Source organism: Monodelphis domestica, chromosome 1 (assembly GCF_027887165.1).
Source record: "Monodelphis domestica isolate mMonDom1 chromosome 1, mMonDom1.pri, whole genome shotgun sequence".
Lineage (NCBI taxonomy): Eukaryota > Metazoa > Chordata > Mammalia > Didelphimorphia > Didelphidae > Monodelphis > Monodelphis domestica.
The window spans coordinates 214,011,722-214,036,103 of record NC_077227.1 but is presented as its reverse complement, the minus strand read 5'-3'; the positions used below and the strand labels follow the sequence as shown (position 1 = coordinate 214,036,103).

Genomic DNA, 24,382 nt, shown 5'->3' with positions numbered 1-24,382 from the left:
TATTTCTTGGCCTTAGGCCAGCTCTATTTACACTAAAGCCATACTGGTTCTCCTATGTATATTATAAAATGTTTTAAAAGCTGAATAGTTCTACCTTCTCTCCATCATGTATTCGGCCAAATAATTCTAACAAGTGCCCCATCTCATTCTTTTATCTTTTACCCTGCCCACCTGTGAGTGACTTAAATAAAACGACACCCTTTTTTGGTTGTTCAAGTGTTTCCAGTATTGGCTACAAGTTTTAGCAGTCTTAATACTACTATTTTAAGATAAGACCGTCCATTTCCAACACCATCTATCTACCATTCTTCCTTGTATCCAAAATTTATATGTGTGTGTGTATATATATATATATATATATATATATATATATATATATATATATATATATATATATATAAATAAAAGTGAAATCTTTGAGTTTCTTATGTATTCCAATAAGAATCATTAAACAATTTTCCTTCATCTTTAAGAGAATTGTTTTTGTGTCTTAAGAAATTTGTTTTTGTAGATTTTCATTTTGCTTGGGCTCATTTCTCCAATACAACTTTAGCTTTGAAATATGCTTTTAGCAGAGAAAAAGGTAATGGAAGTCCACAACTACAATATTTTGTCTCCATGAGGGGTATATATCAATTTACCAAGTTCATCTCTTTATTTTTTTTGCTATGTCATCTACAGTATGCTTTCATGACAACTTTTACTTCTAATTTTATTTACATTGATTTTTGTCCAAATGCTCTCCAGTATTCTTCCTTCCTTTGTCATTCCTGTATTTCTTCAACTTGTCTCTATGACTATATCTTTGTAATCTATAAAACTAATTTGTGACTCTGTCCCTAGTCTCTTACCTATCCTATTCCTTTTGAGTAAAGTTTAATACTCTTTTGTACCATATTTCAATTATAGTTCCCATTCTACAATGTTTCAGCAATACCTAAAAGATTTAACTTGGGGGCAGCTGGGTAGTTCAGTGGATTGAGAGCCAGGCCTAGAGATGGGAGGTCCTAGGTTCAAATCTGGTCTCAGACACTTCCCAGCTGTGTGATCCTGGGCAAGTCACTTGACCCCCATTGCCTAGCCCTTACCACTCTTCTGCCTTGGAGCCAATACACAGTATTGACTCCATGATGGAAGCTAAGGGCCTCAAAATAAATGAATGAATGAATGAATGAATGAATGAATGAATGAATGAATGAATGAATGAATGAATGAATGGATGGAAGATTAAGTTTGCTTCTCTGCATTAGTAGGTCTGGTCCAAATGACCTATTATCAGAATTTTATGCTGCTGAGGCAAAAGTTTTTATTGCTGGTTTCTATCATGGGTTTTTGTCAACTGTGAATTTCTAGGCAACTTGGATAAACAGACTGTTCACTTTCAGTGCTTTCAATAGGGGGTCCACCATGATTTTTTTCTGTGTGGGTGGATCAAATATTTTTCTTAAAATCAAGAGACTACACTAAAAACATTCTGTACAAAAGTCAAATCAAATCAACTACCCAGCTAATCTCTCTTGATATAGTGCAGTTTCTCAGAAAATTACTATACTTAGGGATTTATTCAGATTAGGCAAACATTATTCTCTGTACAAGTACTACACTAAGCAATGAGGAAAACACAAGACGTAAAGATCGATAATAGAGAAGCTCTGCAATATGATTAACAATGAAATATCTATGGGTATTTGTCCATACTGAATCTGGAAGACTTACATGTGGGCCCTAAATGTGTAGATAGGCTCTACATCTAATGAGGCACTCCTGAAAAAGAAATAAAAAAGGAGGGGAAAATTAAGTAATTTTACAACCATTATATTCAAGAATCACAAAGAAGAATAAAATTAGATTAAGGATATAAGAATGAAATAACTATCAATTACTAATCAAATTACAAAGTCAGCTAACATTTAAATACTTGCTTTTTGGCAGGAACTGTTTTTTGCAAGTTCCAAAGTTTTAGAGTATGGTCTTCAGAGGCTGTAACCAGCACAGGCTCTACAGGATGAAAAGCTAATGCCCGTACTCCATCAAAATGGCTACGTAGTGTATATTTGGGATTCCATGTCTTTCGAAAGGCATCTTTATTGGCAGGTAACTAAAAAGATAAAGTTGAACTATCATCAATAAGAATAATGATAATTTAGGGCAATTTGAATCCTTTTAAAAACCTTTTTTTAAAATAAGCATAGTACAAATTATCATTTAAAAATAAGATTCATACAAATGTTGACCATGTAAGAACTCTTATTTAAATTTAAAAAGTATTTGAGTCAAATGGAGATTTCTTTAATTTGAAAACTAAATCTGGAATGACTGCCAATCAAGAATAATAGTGAACTTCTATAAGATAGAAGAAAATCCATTTTATTTTCCCATGTTATCTTTAATGGGGTATATTTTTCCCCAAAAGCAAGGTATTATTCAATAGAATACACTTTCCCCCATCCTCTGATGATACTGGTAATTATAATATTTGCTACTCTCATTTCTCCAGGAATTTTAAAACATTTTTAAAGCAATCACATGTTTACTAAAATTGAAGGGCTTACACTTCAAGCCTTTCAGAAATATTTCTCAAAAGAAAACAAAAAAAATAACATCCAGTTTTTCTTATTTAAATATGGAAGTGAGGAGTGCTGATAATAATGAAAAAGAAATCTTAATTTAATGGAAATCCATACTATTACTGAGTGTGTCTAGACAGAAACAAAGATCATTAATTACATGTGAACTACTCATAATAAAACTAAGTTTAAGATAAGATTTCCTTCTAGCATGCAGGAGGAGTCTAAGTCATTATGGTTTCTGGGAACACAAACTAAATTTTATCACTGACCTTAGCAAATCAGCTAATGTAAGTCTGCTTATATAAATGCAAAAATAAGGTTTTAGTTATCTGCTATCTGGGATTGTTTATATTACCATTCGCTATCATTTATAAGGATAACTAAATGTTTACTGTTTCTAATAACTACTTTTATCATCAAACTCAACTAATAAATTCACAACCTAAAAAAAACCTTAACATACTCAATAGTTTTAAAGTGAAAACTACATGTTTCAAGTAAATAAATTAAGTGTCACTTAATCTTTTTAAAGTATCTTTACATTCATTTCTTTGTAGACATCATTCTGAAAATGAGTTCTTTATTAAATCATTAAGAAGTTTAAAATAAAACTGCACTTACATCATAACTATAGTCTGCATCATTTGTTACCGTCAAGTCTGCAAGGTCGCCAAGGCCCAGTACACTTAACAAAACATCATCAGAACCCATAATAAATGACTTGCCTCCTCCAGATGGAAACGTTATTGGTTCAGCTATAAAGAACAAAACCGCTACTTAAATGCTGAAAAGTCATACAGAATAACACAATATTGGGAAAATCTAAGTACTAAGGCATAAAATAATAGAAATATAATTTATTTCATTTCCTTATTTATCATCCATAAAAAAAGTTAATGAGTTACAAAATGTCTAGCTAAAATACATAATAATTGTAATGTAATCTGCCAAAATAAATAAGTTTTTAAAGCTAAGTTTTTATCTCCCATTGAGCCAAGTAACTTCTAATTACATCTTTCTATCACACCAAGAATATCATGTCTGTAATGGTTTTTGCATTATTGAATGTTTTTTTAACCTAGCTGACATGTTGTGATGAAAATGGAAAGAAGCTTGATTTCCTCCTCATGTTAAATTTCAGACTGTTTTACCAAGAATTCTAGAACCATAAATTACTTTAATCTGATATAGAAAGAAAGAACCCTGTTTATTTTTCACAGTTCCTGAAACCCACTACTATTTGAACTCTTAGTTGTGTTCTCTCCATCTCCTGAAAGCATTATGTAACTTGCTTAAATAGGATTGATTATGGTGTCATATTAATGTATATGACTCATCTTTCTATAAGATTATCACCTCCTTAAGGATACAGAAACCTGCTTTATTCAAATCATTATTATTAACATGCATTAAATAAAAAGAAAGGCTTTTGCACAGTCAGGAAATTTAGGTTCTTGTTATGATTCTATTGTTAAACTAGCAGTACAATCCTGTACAAATCACTTAATATCTCTTGGTTTCACTTTTCCTTATTCATTATTGTTAAAATTACTTTTCGTTTTAAAGTTACATGACTAGAATTCTACAACCTTTGTATTTTCTCCAAATTGTTCTTAACCTAAACAACTACTGCATATCAACTATAATGTATCACTAAATAAAGTTTAAAATCCAGTTTTTAAAATGAGATTTCAAACTTAGTTTTTTTAATAATTCTACTTAATATTAATAGCCATGATTCTCATGTTATCATCTAAATAAAAAACAATATACAATGCTTGAATTAGGTTTCAATTTGCTACCCCTCACTACACTGTTATTAACTTGTTAATAAAGGGGTGCAACAGTTGACTAAGCTATGATGTTACATTTTCTGCTCTGAAAATTCTAGTATAAGCATGATCTTAAAAGAAATTTGCAATTATACACTGAAAGCAAATTTTAATATAATGGTAAAAAGAAACAGAAAAATCAATGTAACAATACTTTTTACCAAGTAATTCTAGCCACATCTGAAAATCAAGCACATATTTAACTGGAAATTATAAATGCACATTATAAAAAAGATGATCACTATTGTAAAATGTCATACTTTAAGGACATTATGGTATAAATATAGCAAATAATTACCTCAATGTCTCAAATGTTTAAAAGATAAAACCAAGTAAATGCAAATTACTTGTAAAGAAGAAAAATTTAATACCTTTCAAATTTACTCCAGCAAGTCAACTTCATTTTTACTTCTGAGGCCAATATTTTAATACTGATATTTTCTTTCTAAATCTTTTCATACCATGCTCATGAATAAGGTATAAAAATTTACAACTTACTAAGGTCTGAATCACTATTATACTTAATATATTGACTAGTTAAATAGTATGTTTGAGTATGTTTAATAATTTTTTAAATGATTTGAGTGGTCAAAATTATAGAAATATGAACAAACTTAATATTTTCCATGACTGTTAATATACTACCATCTCTTAATGCTAAAAAAACCTCTAAAAGCTATGAAATTAAGTAAATTTAGATTACTTTTTTGCATGTAAAGTTAAAGGTAGATAATATTTCACAGTATTGTATTCCAGTTACTAGAAAGACTATTATTTTTTCCAGTTTCTCACATATGCATACATACACACACGCGCACACATACAATTGGATACATCTTTATAATCTGAGTTTTGTTTCTATGCTCATCTATTCTGATCAGTACCCATAATGAAACAACTGTATATGGCCTAAATGATGATCTGCGAAGGAACAGCAAAGGAACTTTGAAAGAAAAAGCAGGTAAGACCTAGGCAATGAAATAAAGAGGAAGGAACAGTTCGTTTCATTCCCCAGTGCTTCGAGTCAAAGGTTCTCTATTCAATCCTACCCCCAAAGGCTTATTACTATTTGTCTTGGCCTTCAGAAAAGTACTTCCTTCTTGAGACAAATGGTTTCGATTAATTAATGTTTTATACATTGATATACACTACTAAAATCTTCTCTGGATTTACTACTATGAAAAAAATTACTCTATTTCCTGGGTCATAATTCCTTTCCTGCAAATAGTTTAAATAGATAATAATATAAATAATGTATCTAAAATCAGGTAACAGAACTGATGTCTAAAAGTCCTTATTATCTTTAAATAAAGTACACTGGATTTTCCTCATTATTTCAAAAATTAAGGAATGTGTATACTTCATGTGTATACTGAAGGTGATATGTCTATAGCATGATCCCTATGGGATTTATGCATTTATATCTTCCTCCTGAAGATGTTTATATCAGGAGAAAATATCTTTTAGTAAAGGTAGTAAAATAGAAATACAGAGTATTTTGAGGTCTTAGCAGAAATATTCTAAAAGGACTCAAAAACTGGGCAGCATTTTCCCATTCAAGCAAACCCTTTTCCCTCCTGAGAAATAATGTCTGACATTTAGTGTTTTCCAAAGTAGGAAAATTTAGGAAAATTTCCACTGGAAGTGAAATAATTCTGGTAATATTTTTTAAATGTAAAATAATAATTAAATTTCTTGTATACCTCTATTCACTACCCAAAAGAGGCCAAAATAAATAAGCAAAGACTTTTTTCTTTTAAACTCTGTGCCTTGGCTCTCTTTTCCAATCACCTCACCTTCCACTTTTTGTCTTTCATTTCACTGGACAGAATATTTATTATCATTTGCTATACATATTGAAAAATTATATGTTGTCTACTCAAATAAAAAACCAAGTGTAGAAAATTTTCTGTTTCCCTCAACAAAAAGTTTTTAATTGTGTAACACCGCTGGACTTTTTTCCTGTAGGCCACTTGGCTTAGTAGAACATTTACCTCCTCTATTGAAGACCAAAATACCTTACAGTAAACCTTACTCTGCAGAAAATTCTTATAAATATCTATCTATATCTTTCTATATACATATGAATGAAAAATAAGCCTAGTCAACAGAATATATTTATCCAGAAGCCTTTCAATTCTACGAATAATTATCAAATTCTTTATTCATAAAGTACCATTTAAATTCACCCAAAATTAAAAAGATACTCAAAATTTAAAACTTCTAAATAAAAATGAAATGAATATAAAATAGTTTAACTGTATTTTGTTTTCTTTCTAGCTTTCCTTCCCCCTGCTATATATATATATATATATTGGTCATTTAATCCTTTTTTTTACTTTTACTCTTTTGGTCATTTTTTTCTTCCTCCTTACATATTTAAAAATGTATATTACTGGTGGTGCTACAGGTTTTGAGAAAAAGAAATACATATTACCTAAATATTAACAAGTTTAACAAAACACTGGATCATAAAGAAAGGGGACAAAAGAAAAACTATTTGGAAACTGTGATTAATTTGAAATGCTTTATTAGCTAGGGCACCAAAAACATGTCAGTCTATAGGATACTAACTTTTAAATATTAATATTAAATACTCAAACAGGTAAAATTTGTACCTCGTTTATTCTAGAAAAGTTATCTTTAACAGTTGTCTAATACTAAAGTGCTCATGTGTAATGTTGAGATAAAGTACTATTATCCACACAGATACATAAACTATATACTTTATTCTAAAATGATGAAATTTCTCAAGCACTATCTGTGTATATGTATAGTACACATAAATATATACACAAGACAATACAAAACCAAGGACCAAAACTTGCTTTTTTCAAGTACACAATTTAAAAAAAAACATTTTTAAAGGAATTTACCATAACTTCCAATTATTACTATATACAAAATTTTAAAAACATTTTTATATTTAGAGGAATATGCCATAACTTCCAATTATTACTATATACAACAAGCTAAAATCAGGCTTCTGAAAGAATACCTGAAAAAGAGCCTACAAGGAATGCATATAAAAGCAGTACTTCCTTGTCACAAAATGGGAATTTATTTAAAATTAGAACCAAAGATTCCATAATATGTATTTAGTTGGTATCAAGGATCTGTTCAAATCTCTCTGAAGATCATACTCAAGACTTGCTATTAGCAATTCAAACAGCAGCCAAGTGAGAGGAAAAAGAAGCTATATTTTTGAATGAAAATCTTCTGTAACATAAACAAACACGGCAGCTAAATTTTTTGTACCTTCCTCTGCTCTTGCACCTTCGTGATCAGTCATTCTAGTTGAGGGTGACCTAGACTGATTAATGATTCCTGAAGGGATGTGGGGTAGCTCATCATCTCCCAGATCAGCTATCATGTCGTGAAGTTTTGTCCTGTTGACCCCTGTAAATTAATGGCGGCAGCAGAGGTTCATTCGATGGCTACTGCTTGATTTGCTAGAAATCTTTATAATCAGTTTACCAATGAAACACAACAAACTAATCCTTAAGATAGCCCCAATTGTAAATATTAGTACCAAGTAATATAAATTTTCTAAGCCATTTTAAAATGTAAATTTTAAAATGTTCATTATCAGTAGAGTATAATTCCCATTACCCACAAACGCCCCACAAAACTCCATTAATCTTATGAGCACAAAAGACAGATGACACCTTCCCACAAAATAAAACGATGTACATAACTTCAATGTGCACATAATTAAGCATAGGTCTTTCAACTTAAAATTCACTTTTAAAAAAAGTAACAACAAAAAGAAAGAAAAATCACATATGATTTGTAATGTGGGTGCAACAAACCATTAACTTTCCCTGATGTTCTCCTTCATTCCACAAGTCAAATTAAGTAATCGTAAAATCAATCCTAGTTCCTTCCCATTAAAATTTCATGGGAGACAGAGAGGGGAAGAGACAGAGACAGAGAAAGAAACTAAAGCTTCTTAGATAATTCAGGTTACTCTCTCCCATTCTCTTAAGGCCTAAAACAGGTTTTGCCTTATTTATATTATTCCTATTTTTACCAAATGGACCTGACCTTAGTGGTTTTAAGCACTTTACTGGAAACTTCCAGGTAAATTAAACTTTTGGGTAGAAGTTTTTTTTTTTTTTGCTGGAAAGTGTTACCAAAGCACTCATCTCTCCCTCAGCATAGGATTTTATTTGAACTTTTCCTATGCACTTATTGATAACTGCATTATAGTTGTGTACATTTGTTTTTATTTTCCAGTAACTTAGATTTTAGGGAAGAGGAGATTTATAGTTTTACTTTTGTAGCCTCAGTGTCTAGCATAGTGAATTGTGTGTAATATGTACTTGATAAATGTTTTTTGTTGCTATCGTTCAGTCATTTTTCTGTAGTGGCTGACTCTTGTGGCTCGATTTTGGGTTTTTTTTGACAGATATTGGAGTTGTTTGCCATTTCCTTCTCCAGCTCATTTTACAGATGAAGAAATTGAGGCAAATGGGATTAAGAGATTTGTCCACAGTCACATAGTTGTCTGAGGCCAGATTTAACTTATTTTCCTGACTCCAGATCTAACACTATGCCAAATAGCTGCTCAATATTTATTACTAACTTAAAATGCTAGTTTCAATTAAAATTATAATGAGGATAATCAATAACTGTCATTTAAGATATTTTCATTTGAATGTCCCAAAATCTCCTCGAATTTAATGTGATCAAAGCAATCCCGTTCTCCCTCATTCCATCAAATCTCCTCTACCAATTTACTCATTTCTATTAACAGTTCTAAATGCTTTTAGTCACCAAGCTTGAAACCTATGGGTTATCTTTAATTATTTCCTCTTCTATAGACTTTAAGTATTGTCAATAAGCAGTTTTTCCCCAAAAAATCCTCCTCCCTTCTCTATTCCCTTTGCCAGCACCCTTAACACAGGTTTAATATCACACATGAATTACTGCAATAGTTGCCTTAATCTTCCTACTCTAATCTATTTTCAAAGTATCCTATAGAGTCCAGTCAAATTAAGCTTACTCAAATACCACTTTTATCACACCATCCACTTTCTCAGAAAATATGCTTATTGCCCAATGAAAAAATTCTTTAAATAAAGGAGAGGTTCTTGATCTGAAGTCCTTAACTCTTTTTAAAAAACGTTTTAAGGGGGCAGCTGGGTAGCTCAGTGGATTGAGAGCCAGTCCTAGATTTGGTAAGTCCTAGGTTCAAATCTGGCCTCAGACACTTCCCAGCTGTGTGACCCTGGGCAAGTCACTTGACCCCCATTGCCTACCCTTACCACTCTTCTGCCTTGGAGCCAATACACAGTATTGACTCCAAGACGGAAGGTAAGGGTTTAAAAAAAAATAAAAACGTTTTAGTAACTTTTTAATATAATTGATTTCCTTTGATAAGATCTATCTGTTTGACCAGATTAACAGAGGGATCAGTGACAGAGCAAAGGTTAAGAATCTCTGATCTAAACTCTCAATCTGGTCAATAACCTAGTTTTACAAATTAATCAACCTATCTTAGAACAAAAATTCTCTTACTCTTTGTGCTCACACAGTATATATGATTTCTATTTTTCTTGCCAATGAATGAATCAAGAAGGCCAATTCATTCTCTCCAACTCCCCTAAATCATCAAAATCTCTCATCCTCTTTATAGAAGTTTTTTTGTCATTCTCTGTGATACATTCAAGTTTCAAATCCTCTATAATACCTCCTCATATTACCATACACTCAACATGCAATATACTGATTTGTACCATAAGAAGCACATATACATGTGCCTGCTTTAATTATTTCATATGTAAATCTTATGTCCTCAACAGATGAGACAGAAAGCACTGCTTTAACTTAGACCTACTGTGGGAGGAAAAGTAAAATCTGCTCAATAAAATTCAAAGTGAATAAAAAAGCTTTCTCTTTTTAAAAAAAATTTTTGAAATGAACAAGGTTAGGGAAGCAATCCATATATATGAAAGGTCCCAAGAGAGAAGCAGGGAACTTAAGTCATTCTAGTGTCCCAAAGGAAATAGGTTTTAATACAGGAAATACTAGTAGGAAACAGAGCAAGACAGGTAGGAGTCATCACCAGTATAGTAACAAGAAACACACTTTCTAACAAAAGATTAAGACAAGAACTAAGATTAAGCTTGTGTATTTCCTAGACCTGCTAAGCAGACAATCTGACAAAAACATATATTTTCCCTACAGATGGATTTTCCCAATATTGCAAAACTAGTGTCAGGGCAGGCTCTCAAATTCAAGACTCCTAACTCCCAATTCTAAGTGCCATTTTCCCACTATACTATGGTAGTTGTACTTAAAAAAAAAAAAAATCTTTAAGTAGATTGTTATAATCACAATGATCTCAGGGTGAAAGTAGGGATGATCTACTTAGCTCATCACAAGAGTTATCTTTAGTTTTATCCATAATACATGTTAAAGAGAAAGTGAGACCCTATTTCCATTCCCATATCACTAAATACTTTTCTTCTTTCTTTTTATAGTTATAAAATGAAAGAGTTCCATCTGACAATGTTATGTCTGGTCTCCAAATTCATATCTCCCTTATGCACTTAGCCCTATCAGGCTCTTATGTTTCTTTAAAGATAAATTTAAAGTTATAAATTGCTCAAGAATTTCTTACATATATTGTTGCCAAGCAACTGCCTCTTCTACACTAATCCACATATAAAATCTATTTTGCTGAACCAATTTATATTATTAGGTGGAGGTATGTATGAATTAGTACTTCAATTAGTACTATTTTCTAGCAACTATTCCCCACCCTCCCCAGTAGCTAGTTAGCTGGTTTAAGTGTACTAAATGAAGATCTAGGTTATAATGGCACTAAACTAAGATATGTTAAAGCTTTACATTAAAAAAATTTTAATCTATCATGTTGCTCCATGTGTCTTCCTTAAAGGTGAACTGATAAAAGAAAATACCTAAAGAATGTTATTTATGTAAAATAAAATGTCTTGTTCAGCTTTGACCATGATTTCAACATATTTCCCAATTCCCAGGTGCTACCATAGTCTATAAATAGCAATCTTTTATTCCTCAGAATGATTTGAAAGAAATTTAATTTAATTACTTTAAACATAACAATTCAGACTAGACTACTCAGAAAATATACCAGCCACAACAGAGGCAGATATCTATATAAAAATGTAAACCAAAAGGCAGATTATTAATTTCTTTAAACTCAATCATTTTGTTCATAATCACATATGTATTGATTATTTTCAAGAGTATCTTTCCCTAAGTAGTATCACTACAAGAGATAGCTAGAACTCTAAATAGGACTTCTAAACTTGGTTTACTTTTCAGAGACTGCATTTGAACATTTATTTTCCTGTTTTTTCTTTTATATTGAATTCAAACTAAGAATTATCAGAGGAGTTGGCTAAAAGATTAGCCTATTTTTTGGCAAGTATGGAAAAGTTGCAAAATCTGTAAGGTACTTTAAAATGTCTGTTTTGCTATGTATTTTATCCTTGCAACATAATGAATAAATAAAAATATTGGCATCACAATTCAATCACTGTATTTTCCAAAAAGTATAATCACACTGAAGTAATCAAATGTCTAGATAGCCCCATCACCAATGGAGAAATTAACCTGAAGTAAATAAGCTACCATTAAAGAGACCTCTCATAAAAATATATATTTCTCCTAAAAATCCTACTTTAGGGTAATTAAAAAAAAAAAAAAAACCTCACACCACCTCAACATTTTTGTTTTTCTTGTTCAGTTGTTTCAGTAGTGTCACATTCCTTGTGACCCCGTTTGAGGTTTCCCTTTGGCAAAGACACTGGAGGTTTATGACTGCCTTCTCCAGATCATTTTTATAGATAAGGAAGTGAGAAAAAGAGAGCTAAATGAATTGCCCAGGGCCACAAACTAATAAGTGAGGCCAAAGTTTGAATACAGGGAGATGAGTCTTCCTGGGGATAGACCTGGCACTCTATATTCATTGCACCACCTAGCTATCTACCTCAAAATTGGATTTTATTTTTAATTTAGAAAAAAAAACCTAATTAGTTGGATTAAAAAAATTAAATAGCAAAAGACCCATACAATGATTTAAAATAAAAATCGACAGAAGTACTTTAGGTAATAAAAAGTGCCAAGACTTGGAGACAAAAGAATTAAATTAGAAATCCTAGCACTAGCTCATACTATCTGTGTGATCACTAGGCAAATCAATCATTCAACCTACCTCTCTGGACCTCAGTTTCATCCATTAAAAAACAAGAAAGAATCATTTTTCTGCTTCAAAATTTTATGTCAAGAAAGACAACTTAAAATAAGATAAAGCTTTTTCTAATCAGAAATCCACATTTGAAAACCTCTCTTATATCGATATTTGAGGATACAGAATGGGTAACATTTCATCCCCGTAACTATCAAGAAGAGTTGCCTGGCATAAAGAAAGATGCATTAGAAATACATAGGTATTTTTAATGTGTGTGTATATATGTATACATACACATCTTGTTGCTGAGTTGTTTCAGTTGTGTCTGATTCTTTGGGACCCCCCCACAGGTTTTTTTTGGCAAAAGCAGCAGAATGGTTGGCCATTTTGTTTTCCAGTTCATTTTACAGATGAGGAAACTGAAGCCAACAAGGTTAAGTGATTTGCCCAGTGTCACACAGCCAAGGCCAGATTTGAATTTAGGTCTTCCTGACTTTAGGCTTAGGACTCTATCCACTGTGTCACCTAGTTGCCTCAGTATATATTCAAACATATTCATGTATATGAACCTAATGAATAAATTTCACCAGAAATAAATACTAATTTTAATAATATACCAAAATTGCAATAGATGTAACATTAACTTTCCTAATAAAGATTATTGACTGATCAATAACTTTCATCTTTAAAAAAAAAAGGAATATGAAAGCATCATCTATTAAGATGAGAGGCAGAATAGTCTAGGGATATGGTGTTAAACTTTAAATAGAAACAGATCCTTGTAGGAACAAATGGTATTGGGAAACTATAATTTAACATTGTTGACATTATATTGCATTTTCAATCTTTTTGCTAAACATTTTCTAATTATATTTTAATCGGTGTCAACTAAACGCAGGAGTCTGACACATGGTCTAGTGGGACAGAGAGTTGACTTGGGAATTAGAAAGCCCTGGGTTCAAGTTCCACTTCTAAAACATCCTAGTTGAGTCAGGGCAAGTCATGTGAGTTCTTAGTACTCCAATGCAAGTCCATAACATTCTAAGTTGGAGGAAAAAAAATGCATCTTTTGCATTGGTCAACTCAGCACCTCAGAAGGCATTCTTTTAACAGATGAAGGATCAGTTGAAGAAGAAAGAAAAGCTACCACCTCAAGAAGTCTGGTCTATAGAAGTTGGAAGCAAGTTTAGATTAGATTAGATAGACAAAAAGAGAGACAGATGGGCAGAAAGACAGACAGTTGTAAGCAATAGGGGTTTATAAAGAAGTTGTAAGCAATAAGGGTTTAATGCAATTATTTTCCCTTTACAAAATTTTAGTAAGCACCTGAGATTTTAAAAACAAAACAAAAATAAAAAACCCACACCTCTACAAGGAATGTACGTCAATTGGGGAATGGTTGAACAAAACGTGGTTGTCCGATTGTGATGAAATGCTACTGAATTATAAAAAATGATGGGCAGGATCATTTCAGAAAAATCTAGGAAGACTTCTGTGAACTGATACAAAGTGAAGTGAGCAGAACCAGGTCATAGTACACAGTTAAGAGTAATATTGTATGATAATCAGTATGAAGACTTTGCTATTCTCAGCAATATAATTCGAAGAGGCTTATGATAAAAAACGTTATCCACGTCAAGAAAGACTTGAAGGAATCTGAATGCAGATCAAGGCATACTTTTCTTACTTTATTTTTCTTGTTGAGGAGAATCTAGAACTCAAAATTATGAAAAATGAATGTTAAAAATTGTTTCTACATATATAAAATTTTAAAAGAAAAAACCTCTGCAGAACTTCTTAATGGAATAATAAAAAAAGGTGCAAATTCACAAATACAGTGCCTGTATATAAAGATATGGATAAGAAGCTAAGCAAACTGACAAGATAATATACAAAGAACAAATTGAGGGGAAAATTCTTTAGGAGAAGGAGGGGATAACTAAATAAGAAAGGTACACTCTCCCTTCTTAACATACTCTGCTTTATAAGCACATTTCAATTAGAGGAAAAGAATCCTATCAAAGGACAAGTAAAAATTCCACAAATCTCCTTTCTGGAAAAAAAAAAATGTACTCTCAACTTGAATGAGCCCAGAGATGTTTAACTATTTTGCCCAAAGTCACACAGGTATAAAAGAGAACCAGGATGCAAAACCAACCATGGTTCTTTGATCAGTTAGGTTTTTAATTACCATTGTGACTCTCAACAAAACTACTTAACCTCTATAGGTCTCCTATATGTCACTAATAAAATGAGAGGATTAGACTAAATCTCTGAGGTCTCATAAACTTTCAATAATCATATCAATTTAAACTTAACCATATGACCTTAACAAATGTTACCTTATATGACATTCAAGGGAAGGAAAGGGAATAAGCACCTATTTTAGGTCAAGCACTATGCAATAAGCTTTATACATGTTATTTCATTTAATCCTCATGATATCCATGGGAGAAAGGTACTTTTATGACAATTTTACAAAAGTATACTAGGCTAGCTTAGAATAAAACATTTAAAAGAAAATTAGGCTTATTAAGATGATAAAAGGGAACAGAATAAAATGGCTATTAGGCTCCTTCAACTAGCCTTTCAGGACATTTAACTATTAAACAAATTCAGGATATTTTACAGGAACTTTTTTTCCTTTCTGCAAAGAGAGAATTGCCAAAGTATATGTCGTGTTCTAACAAAAGGACAACTTTAAAATTAGAAGATGACAAAGCTTTAGCTTTTTTAGAAGGAAGACAAATTAAGGGAAAGAAGTATGGAGTCACATAATGTAGTAAAGAATATGAAGAGTACAGTTTTAGCACTTTGGTTCAAATCTTGACTCAACCATTTTCTACCTGCATTATCTTGTCAAAGCCACTGAACCTCTTTGAGCTTAAGTATCCATAGCTGTAAAATAGGGGGAAAATGGAAGGGAGAATAGACTTCATTACCATTAAGTTCCTATTCACAAAACAAAACCTATTATTTTATAAATATTTTTACTACTTAACAATGAAGCCTTAGGCTTTCTGACTTGCTATAAGTGCTCAATTTCTTTTAGAAGTTTCCCCACTGATATGTCAAATATTAAGAGGTTCAAAGGGGAAAGCAGTTTTCCCTGACTGAAAGTACATTTACAACAAATAAAACAATGGTATCAAAAGCATCAGTTTTATATTAATAACTAAGTTTTAGGGAAAACAAACTTATTCCTCTGAAACTTTTATCAAAGGATAGGGAGGAAGGGAAGGAGAGAAGGAGGCAAGAAAGTTGTAGTGCTATGTGCTATTATTACAATAAGAAGTCTGTAAATAATTTATTCTAAAGAATAAGAGTCAAGAAAAAATAATCCAAAATATTGAAGTTACATTCATTTTTCTGGAAAAATTTCAAAACTAAATCGGAAAAATAATTAGGCTTTTAAAGATGGAACATTGGAGCTATCATAAGGATAATCACCAACAAGAGTTCACAAAATATAGCAATTTTTGAGTTGTGGAAAAGCGGATTGAAGCTAAAAACAGTTTAATTTTTTTCATTTAAATTTAAATTAAAGGAAAACATTTTAATTTTCTTTAAGTGCCTTCCAACGATTCATCCTTAAGCAATATTGTGTTAGTATAAGCAAGTAAAAAAATCTGGAGCATTAAGGGAAATAAATTGCCACTCCCATTAGAATGTTCAGGATCTTTAACCAAAAACAAAACACCCCCCCCCAAATAACACTGTGATGGCAGTTCTGTTTCCTTAGTGATGGCTTAATAAAAAAATACATAAGCCTAATATTCAAAACAATTCAACTCATGTATAGTTAAAATAGAAATTTAAGAAAGTAGCAAACAATTTGGTTGTGACACAAGCCTTAGACTAAATTATTAGAAAATGCTAATTACATGGGGCAAGGACAGGCAATAATTCTTAGATAGAATCTGACTGTGACTAGATGAAACCAGACTGAGTCTCTATGATGAGTACTGAATTAAGTGGCTAATGTTTCATTGTTCTCATTCATATTTTTAATTCTGTCCTCCTTAAACAATAGATTTTACTGCACAGAAACTCAGGTTTCTGCTTTTAAGGAGCATTCTTCGATCACCATTAAGAGGATGGCCAAGTCAAAGAGTTTTAAGATTTATTCAAAATTTACTTTATAAAAGTAAATAGGATCTGTCACAAAGAAGCTATAAAAAAAAGTACAGGTGAAAAAGAAAAATAACACAAGAACCAAAAGAAGACTGCTGCCTAATGAGGCTCAGAAAAGAAATAAAGCCTTTCCAAAATGCTCACCAGCTATATTACATACGTTATTAATCAGGTAAAGGAACTGTAATTTGATCATCTCTTTGATACTATGAAGAAAAACTTCCTTCCACAGACAAGACAACATAAGGAATAGAATACTTTGGAAAAGGTAACTTTATAGATATGAAAACTGTAAGAAGATTTACAGAGGAGTTTCTAAGATCTGGGCCTTTTAATCAGACTAAAAAATATCCACTCCTAAAAGACTTTTAAGCTACATGGATGGATTAGTTCTGACAAATATGCTGATACACTAAAAAAAGCAGAACAGATTCATAACTACAGAAATTAGTTCTACAATGGAGAGGAGACATGATACTATGGTTTGGACCATGTCAGTTGGTCACAAATTGTTAAAAGTTATCTGAGATAAAGAAGTTTCTTTTGATTTGGGGATTTATTTGATTTTACCCAGTGGAAACTTACAAGCATTAATCAAGACCATACTTGGAAAAATAGATTGTTCATAGGTATATTAAATAGCAAAATGACAAAAATCTATTAGCATAATGAAGAATTTAAGGTCAAAATCTTATGAAATCAAAACAAGTGGGGAAAAAGACACTCATTAAGTTTTTTTAAATATGAAAATTTGTTAGGTTTGTTATTTAATTCAGTAACGTTATTTTACTTTGTACCTGTTAAATGAAACATCAATATACTTTGAATACTTAAAAAGAGGGCTTATTAAAAGAAAATAAAGAAGTTGGCCTAAAAACTATCAAACTGGCACAGGATAGGAATTCTCAATTCTACTTTTCTGTCCAAAGCTAGGTAAGAAAAAGCAAAGAGAGAAGGTAAAAAGAAAACAGAGAAGGGTCAAGAAGACAATAGAAAAATATAAAATTAAATTTAAATTTTATAGATGAAATAAATTATTCTAGGAAACTAACATTAAGTCAAACCTGGTTCCTTTTGCTTGTTTAATTTCCAAATTTTAACACAGATGTCTATATAGTCAGATATGTATACAAAGTTAAATATAATCAGAAATATAATGTCACTTAACATTAAAAACATTGCAACAGATATATTCCAGCTTAAAGTTCCACATATAAGTCAAAAAGTCAATGATATTAAATGTCTTAAAGTTTAGCCTCTCTGAACTAATCCTAATTTTATTAAAATAACTAATCATGCAAAATCGCTTAAACACTCATCATGCACAAATTATAAATAAGTGATGTTAGAGCCTGAGTACAGCACCAGCCCAGCACTATTTTAAAATAAAATAAGTAAAATAAGCATTTTGCTGTATTGGTTGAAACTTCTTGTAGAATTACTGAAGTTCTAATTTTTAAGTTTCTTAAATCAACATGCAATAACTGAGGCTAGCACATAGCAATAACTGAAGTCTACAGCAAGGAAAAGGCAAAAAAAAAGTCAAACTTCAATAAAATTAAGCCACTTACCCTACTCTATTAAAAAAACAACAACTAAACATTTCCAAAAACACTCATTCTTGAAATATCACATTATTTTATAACCTAATATTTTTGTGAGTCAAATTATGTGTTATGAGAACTGTTGATTTTCAAAGCTATGTTCTTTTACTTTTCTCAACTGATTAAGGACTTCCACTGTTATTTTTCCTCATTTCCCTTATTTTATAAATGTATATAATTTCACGGTAAATATTTTCATGATGAGTATCTTCACTGAACTTATCAGTGACTTACATCAAGTCACATTTAGTGGGGCTTCATATTAACTTCATAGGTACATATCTAGAAAGTCCTTAAAGGGTTTTTATTGGGGATACTAGCTATGATAGTTTTTTTAGTCAGGCAGAAGCTTTAGTGGAAAAGAAACATCTTGTTCAAGGTATTTCTCCACCCCCAAATCTACAAAAAAAAAAAAAGGATATGAATTGTTAAGGAGAAAGGATGGAGGGGAAAGGAATTCTGTAACCAATTACAGAGGTTGTCAAGGATAGAACAATTTTTTCCTTTCTTTGTTAATGCTTTAATTTCATGACCAATCGTATATATTGTTTAATGAATAAGTTAAGATTTAGAAAGGGCCTCTATATCCCAGTCCAATTAGATGTGCTTTAAATGCTTCTCTATTTCTCTATGATATACTAAATTTTGTTCACATGAACTTGAGATGTCATACAACAGACAAAGTTTAAAGTTGGTTGCCCCATTATGAAAAATGGCAAATATTACATACAAACACACACAAAAACAAAACATAACTTGAAAAATGTTTTCCTCAATATTAATATGAAAAGTTATATCATAATAGTCAGAATATCTGCACTTACTCTTGACCCCTTTCTTCCCCTTTCGTTCCTTCTTGTACTGTTCCTTCAGTTTACTTATTAGTCCCTGGTCTACATCCCAAACCTCAGCAGTTGGGGACAGGTCATCTTTGTCTACATGCAGCATATTATTAAAAGAAAAAAAATCAGCAGTTGGCAATGCAAGCTGTTGGCAATCAACTGTTATATAGCTTTATGAAATCATCATCAAAATGTACTATTAGATTATAATAAAAATATTTAAAGGTGCAGTCTTTGTCTTGTTATTCACAACTGAAGCATGAAATCCTATGTTAGTTTTCCAAATTTTAAAATATTTTAACATTTAAAATTTGACAATCTTATGAATCAAAATTTGAGAAGTTATTTTCTGACTATTGCTGCTGTTGAAGCACCAACGAACCAAGGCTAGAAATGAAATATGAAGCTACCCAAATTAGATTACTGCATCTTTAGAAAAGTGTTAATAAAAAATTATTCAGCCAGCATCATAAGCAAATAAATGAATTTCATGCGTACTAACCATGAAAGTGCAAGCTAAGTATATGTCAGTGCCATTTTGTTGATGAAAAGTAATCATGCACCCTCTCTCCCTTGTAATCTGCATGCAGAGGCAGCTTTATAAATGAAGTTATCATGGCCAATATAATAAACATACAATTTCAAAGTAAAGCCTCTTAAATAATATAAAAACATTCACACAAATCCAAAATAGTTCAACATCTCATTACCTTCTTCCATAGGTCTACTACTAAAGTTAGCAAAAAAAAAACAAACTCTCAAGATTCTACTATTGAATATTTTTAGATCACACTTTTTGGGGGTGAGACCAGTGAAATGCAGGGAGATGTGAAAATAAACATTGATGTGCATTTACTAGAGATGAAATTTCAGCACCTTTAACTGGCCATCCACAAATCCATATTTGTATTAGCTAAAACTTGTGCCTGGAAAAAAGTTACTGTTAAGTAAATGTGGAAGAAACATTTTAGGGGGAGCAAAGTGGTGAGGAAAAGAATAAATCTGTTTATACAGAACTAGAGTACTGCTGATGTTGGGGCAGGGGGCAAAGAGAGGGGGAAGGTTTGCTGATTGATTTTAAACAGCTCAGTTATTACAAGGTTTGACAAAATATCCTGCAATGGAATTGTAATTGTGAGTTTATATCATTATAGCCTGTAGCAAAAAAAGAAAACCAAATTATATCAAAATACATTATAGGACTGAAAAGATAGATAACTTTTAGGGAACAAATACTTATTAAATTTTGAAAATTCAAGTGATAAAAGTATACAAAAAATTTTTTAACAGTGTATTATTAAGGTTTCCCTTCAAAGTTATCAAAAAGTTGCAAATTTAAATTTGTATAATTATGTATTATTTCAATTATATTTGATTAAAAGAACAAAAAATACTTTGGAGAATTAAAAACCATATACAAACACATCCAGTTTCCTTATTTAAGATGCAACTTTCAACTACTATTTTTAAAACACTACCTGATAATTTTTGATTTATAGATGACACAAACTTAAGAATTTGAAAAATAAACTTGAATTGTCTCAGACCATTTTTGAAGTCATTTTTCTTCTTGTGGACACTGAAAAACACTTTTAAGTAGTATCTGACAAAGTATATGTATATACAATTTATGTTGCTGCCTCAAATGTACACTGAAACGGTGAAATTCTCTTAGGAAGATGAAAACATTTGCCAAAGGCATCAAATATATTAATGTGACCCAAAGTAAAAACTGAATTGACAGTTTATCTCATGTGAAGTTTCTTGATGAATACACTACAAAGAATCCAATCAGCTTTAACAAAGCTAAAAATTCCTATCTCAAAAAGAAGTCAATTAAGAGCAGTGTAACAGTAAGATAAGCCCGAAATGGTTTGGATAACCACATTTTTAAAAAAAGTCAGCAATAGAAACTAAAGGGAATCATGTCAACAAAAGTGGCATAGTCGTAATCAGAAAGTATATAGAGTAGAAAAAATTAATGAGACATTTGACCAATTAAGGAAGATTCTTTGCAAAAAGAAAAAAAGCTGTGGTAGCTCAAACTAAAGCAGCAAAAGGGAGTGAAAAAAGCAAAAGGCAATATATAAGAATAAGCTAAAGGGGAAAAATAAACATCATTTGCAAAATATCCTACTTTCTCAAAAATTCAAAGTTAAACTTATTGCAATATAAGGAACATGTTGGTGAATGCATATGTGCACAGACAACATCCTGAAACTTGCCTGGTAAGTAACTGCTGATTGATATTGCTTATAAGAAATAGATAAGAGCACAAAGGAAGAGGCAGCATAATCTTCTACACTGTTAATCCTTTTTTAAAAAATCTAGGGGGAAGAAAAAAAATCAAGAAATGAGGTTGTAACCACTTAAGGCTGTTTTACTTTTTTTTTTAAGGCAAACAATTATGGAATGTACACAAAAGTTACACCCATGAAAACTCAAAGCAACTAAACACATGGAATTTTAATATTGGCATTTCTGATTTGCCAAAGTAGAATAAATCTCAAAGACTTTTAGACATGGTCTAAATCTAAAATTCATTTTATTTTCTTGAAGTATGAAAATTTCAAACTACATGAAATTTAAATATATACATCCAGATACCAATTAGATTTTAGGACAATGTTGTTTCATCAATCAGCTTAAAAGGTGTTTTGGCACAGTGGGGAGAAGGTGGAAAAATAAAGCACTTAAAATTATACTCCCTATAAAGAAATACTAAAAATCAGAGGTGCAACAGTAAGCATCTGCATTTGCAGGATTTTATATAAATGTATGTGTGTCTATGACACACACACACACACACACACACACAGGAAAAACTATATTAAAATTTTTAAGTTAAATTATACATTTTAAATGATAGAAGAAAAATATGTAAAATAAAAATATAGTAATAAAATAGCTGAATGAGAAAAACTATCTGAACATATTTAAAAAGGTCCCAAAGTGAATTTCAACAATTGTGTAACTGGAGTACTAGTTTTCAAAAATAAATAAAATAGGTAAATAAAATGAAGTTATGCTTAACAATACAATAGGCATCTCCATATGGGAAAAATATAACTCAAATGAGAAAATATATAGAGAGCATTTTGTAAACCTTCAAGTGAAATATAAATGCCAGTTATTGTCATTTTCATTATACTTATTGCTATATACATAGCTTGGTAGCTTTACCAGAGAACACCATCAAAAAATAAAATTATCTTCCTACTTAAAAAAGGCCAATTTGGTTAAGACAATTCAATGTAAATGTAAATAGCTATACAAATATTATCCTACCAATTAGACCCCCTCAAAAAATTAACAAAATAAGGCCTAATCAAGTTTATGAATGTTGTAAACACTTCTTAAATATAGGCAAACAATTTAGAAAAATGCATACAATTGTACCCAAAAGGTATGTTTCTTTGCTTGGTGTAGGTATTAAATGAGAAAAAAAAATTTATTTCCCCTCCAGAGAAAGTTCTTTTTTTAAAGATACTGCTTTAAAAGTGCTTCCTCAGAAGGCAGCTGGGTGGCTCAGTGGACTGAAAGCCAGGCCCAGAGATGGGAGGTCCTGGGTTCAAATTTGACCTTAGACATTTCCCTGCTGTGTGACCCCAGGCAAGTCACTTGACCCCCATTGCCTGGCCCTTCTGCCTTGGAACCAATACCCAGTACTGATTCCAAGATGAAAGGTAAGGGTTTAAAAAAATAAAAGTGCTTCCTGAAAGGGAAAAGGATTGAAGTAACTATATTTTAATGTATTAATGGAATTAAATTCTCAATTAATGAGAAGAAAACGAACAGTTGTGGCTTTCATGTTCTTACTATTTATTACAATCACTACTAGTTAACTTCTTTGCTAAAAGGTCAATTTGCATTTTCTCTTTCTTAAATCTAACTGAAACCAATACCTTTGGCATAGTCTTCTGTATAGAAAGTTTAAAGAAAGCAGCCTTGCCTAAAATTACATTTGGTTAACTTAAGTAATGATGCTTGTTGTCTATTCCTTGGAAAGAGTATGTTGCATATATGGTATCATTTTATCATGCCTGCTTTAGGATTGTGCCTCTGCTGCCCTCCACTAGTGTAGATAATTTAAGAGTCAACTAACTGTATGAAAGTCTGTGGTTTAAAGGTAAGTAGCATGAGGAACAGCTAGGTGGTTTGGTTGAATAAAGCCAGGTTGGCTTACGAGAGGTACTGGGTTCAATCTCAGACAGTTCTTACTTGTGTGGCCCTGGGCAAGACACTTAATCCCAATTACCTAGCCTTTACTGCTATTTTGCCTTGGAACCAATACTTTGTATCAACTCTAAGACAAAAAGTAAAGGTTATTTATTAATTAAAAAACAAAACAAAACAGAATAACTATGAAAACTGAGATATCATCTGTCCATGTATATATGAAAGTTGAATCTTACAGTTAGTTTTAAAGATTAATTCACACTATTTCATTTCTTTTGCTCTAAACATTATTGATTTTTCTTGAGAAATGAAGCCCTTTCTTATAAAAGGTTTCTCTACCAAAAAAAAAGACAACTAAAAACAAAACAAAAAACTTCAAACTAAACCTAAAAACCAAAACCATGTTCTCTATTGTAATAGGAGTTAACATTAATGGTCAATTTTTAATGACTTATATTATATTCAGCGCTAATCAAGCTTTCCTTTAAATCTCTGTAATCAAATTCTAACTTTTTCCTGGTACAAAAAGAAGATAATGACAGTAACTCACATTTATACAGTACTTAATGGTTTACAACACGCTTTCCTCACCAACAACTCTGTGAGATATGTAGCATAAGTGTTATCCCAAGAAGGATAAACTAAGATTAAATGACTGTATTCAGAATCACTTAAGTTAGGAGAGCTAGATTCAAATGCTGGTTGCAAGACCAGTACTCCTTTCCATCATATCACACTGCCTTCTCTATCAAGCCAATAAAGAGGACACCAAATCTAGTGTCTAAATGGAATAAAATTATGAATTACAATATCTTTTAAGTTATAGGCAGATCATTATATATTTATCACATACCATCAAATGCTTAAACAGTCTAATTCCTAACAACTAAAAGACATGTAAAGAGTTTTGGCTAAGATATTATCAAGTTAAAAATCTTGATAAAAGAATATCAATTAATTCTTGGACCAACGGAAATTTAAGATCAGATTTGGTAACTTCACCTGCTTTCATATCTGTAAGGACAAACTAGACCAGATC

At 31.3% G+C, this 24,382-nt stretch overlaps 1 protein-coding gene across 6 annotated transcripts in view; it reads right to left on the bottom strand.

Moving 5' to 3' along the window:
- The window catches only part of STRN3 (striatin 3), a 99,677-nt gene that overhangs the window by 15,052 nt on the left and 60,243 nt on the right, over positions 1-24,382 (bottom strand). For 2 of the 6 annotated variants that reach the window (XM_001364211.5, XM_056810427.1), the window contains exons 8-12: positions 19,147-19,257; positions 7,661-7,801; positions 3,192-3,325; positions 1,923-2,098; positions 1,717-1,764 (exon numbers count right to left, since the gene is read on the bottom strand). In XM_001364211.5, the coding sequence (XP_001364248.1) occupies positions 1,717-1,764; positions 1,923-2,098; positions 3,192-3,325; positions 7,661-7,801; positions 19,147-19,257 (610 nt within the window). The remainder of the gene's footprint in view (positions 1-1,716; positions 1,765-1,922; positions 2,099-3,191; positions 3,326-7,660; positions 7,802-19,146; positions 19,258-24,382) is intronic. The other 4 variants (XM_056810428.1, XM_056810429.1, XM_001364290.5 and 1 more) reach the window with 2 other exon arrangements.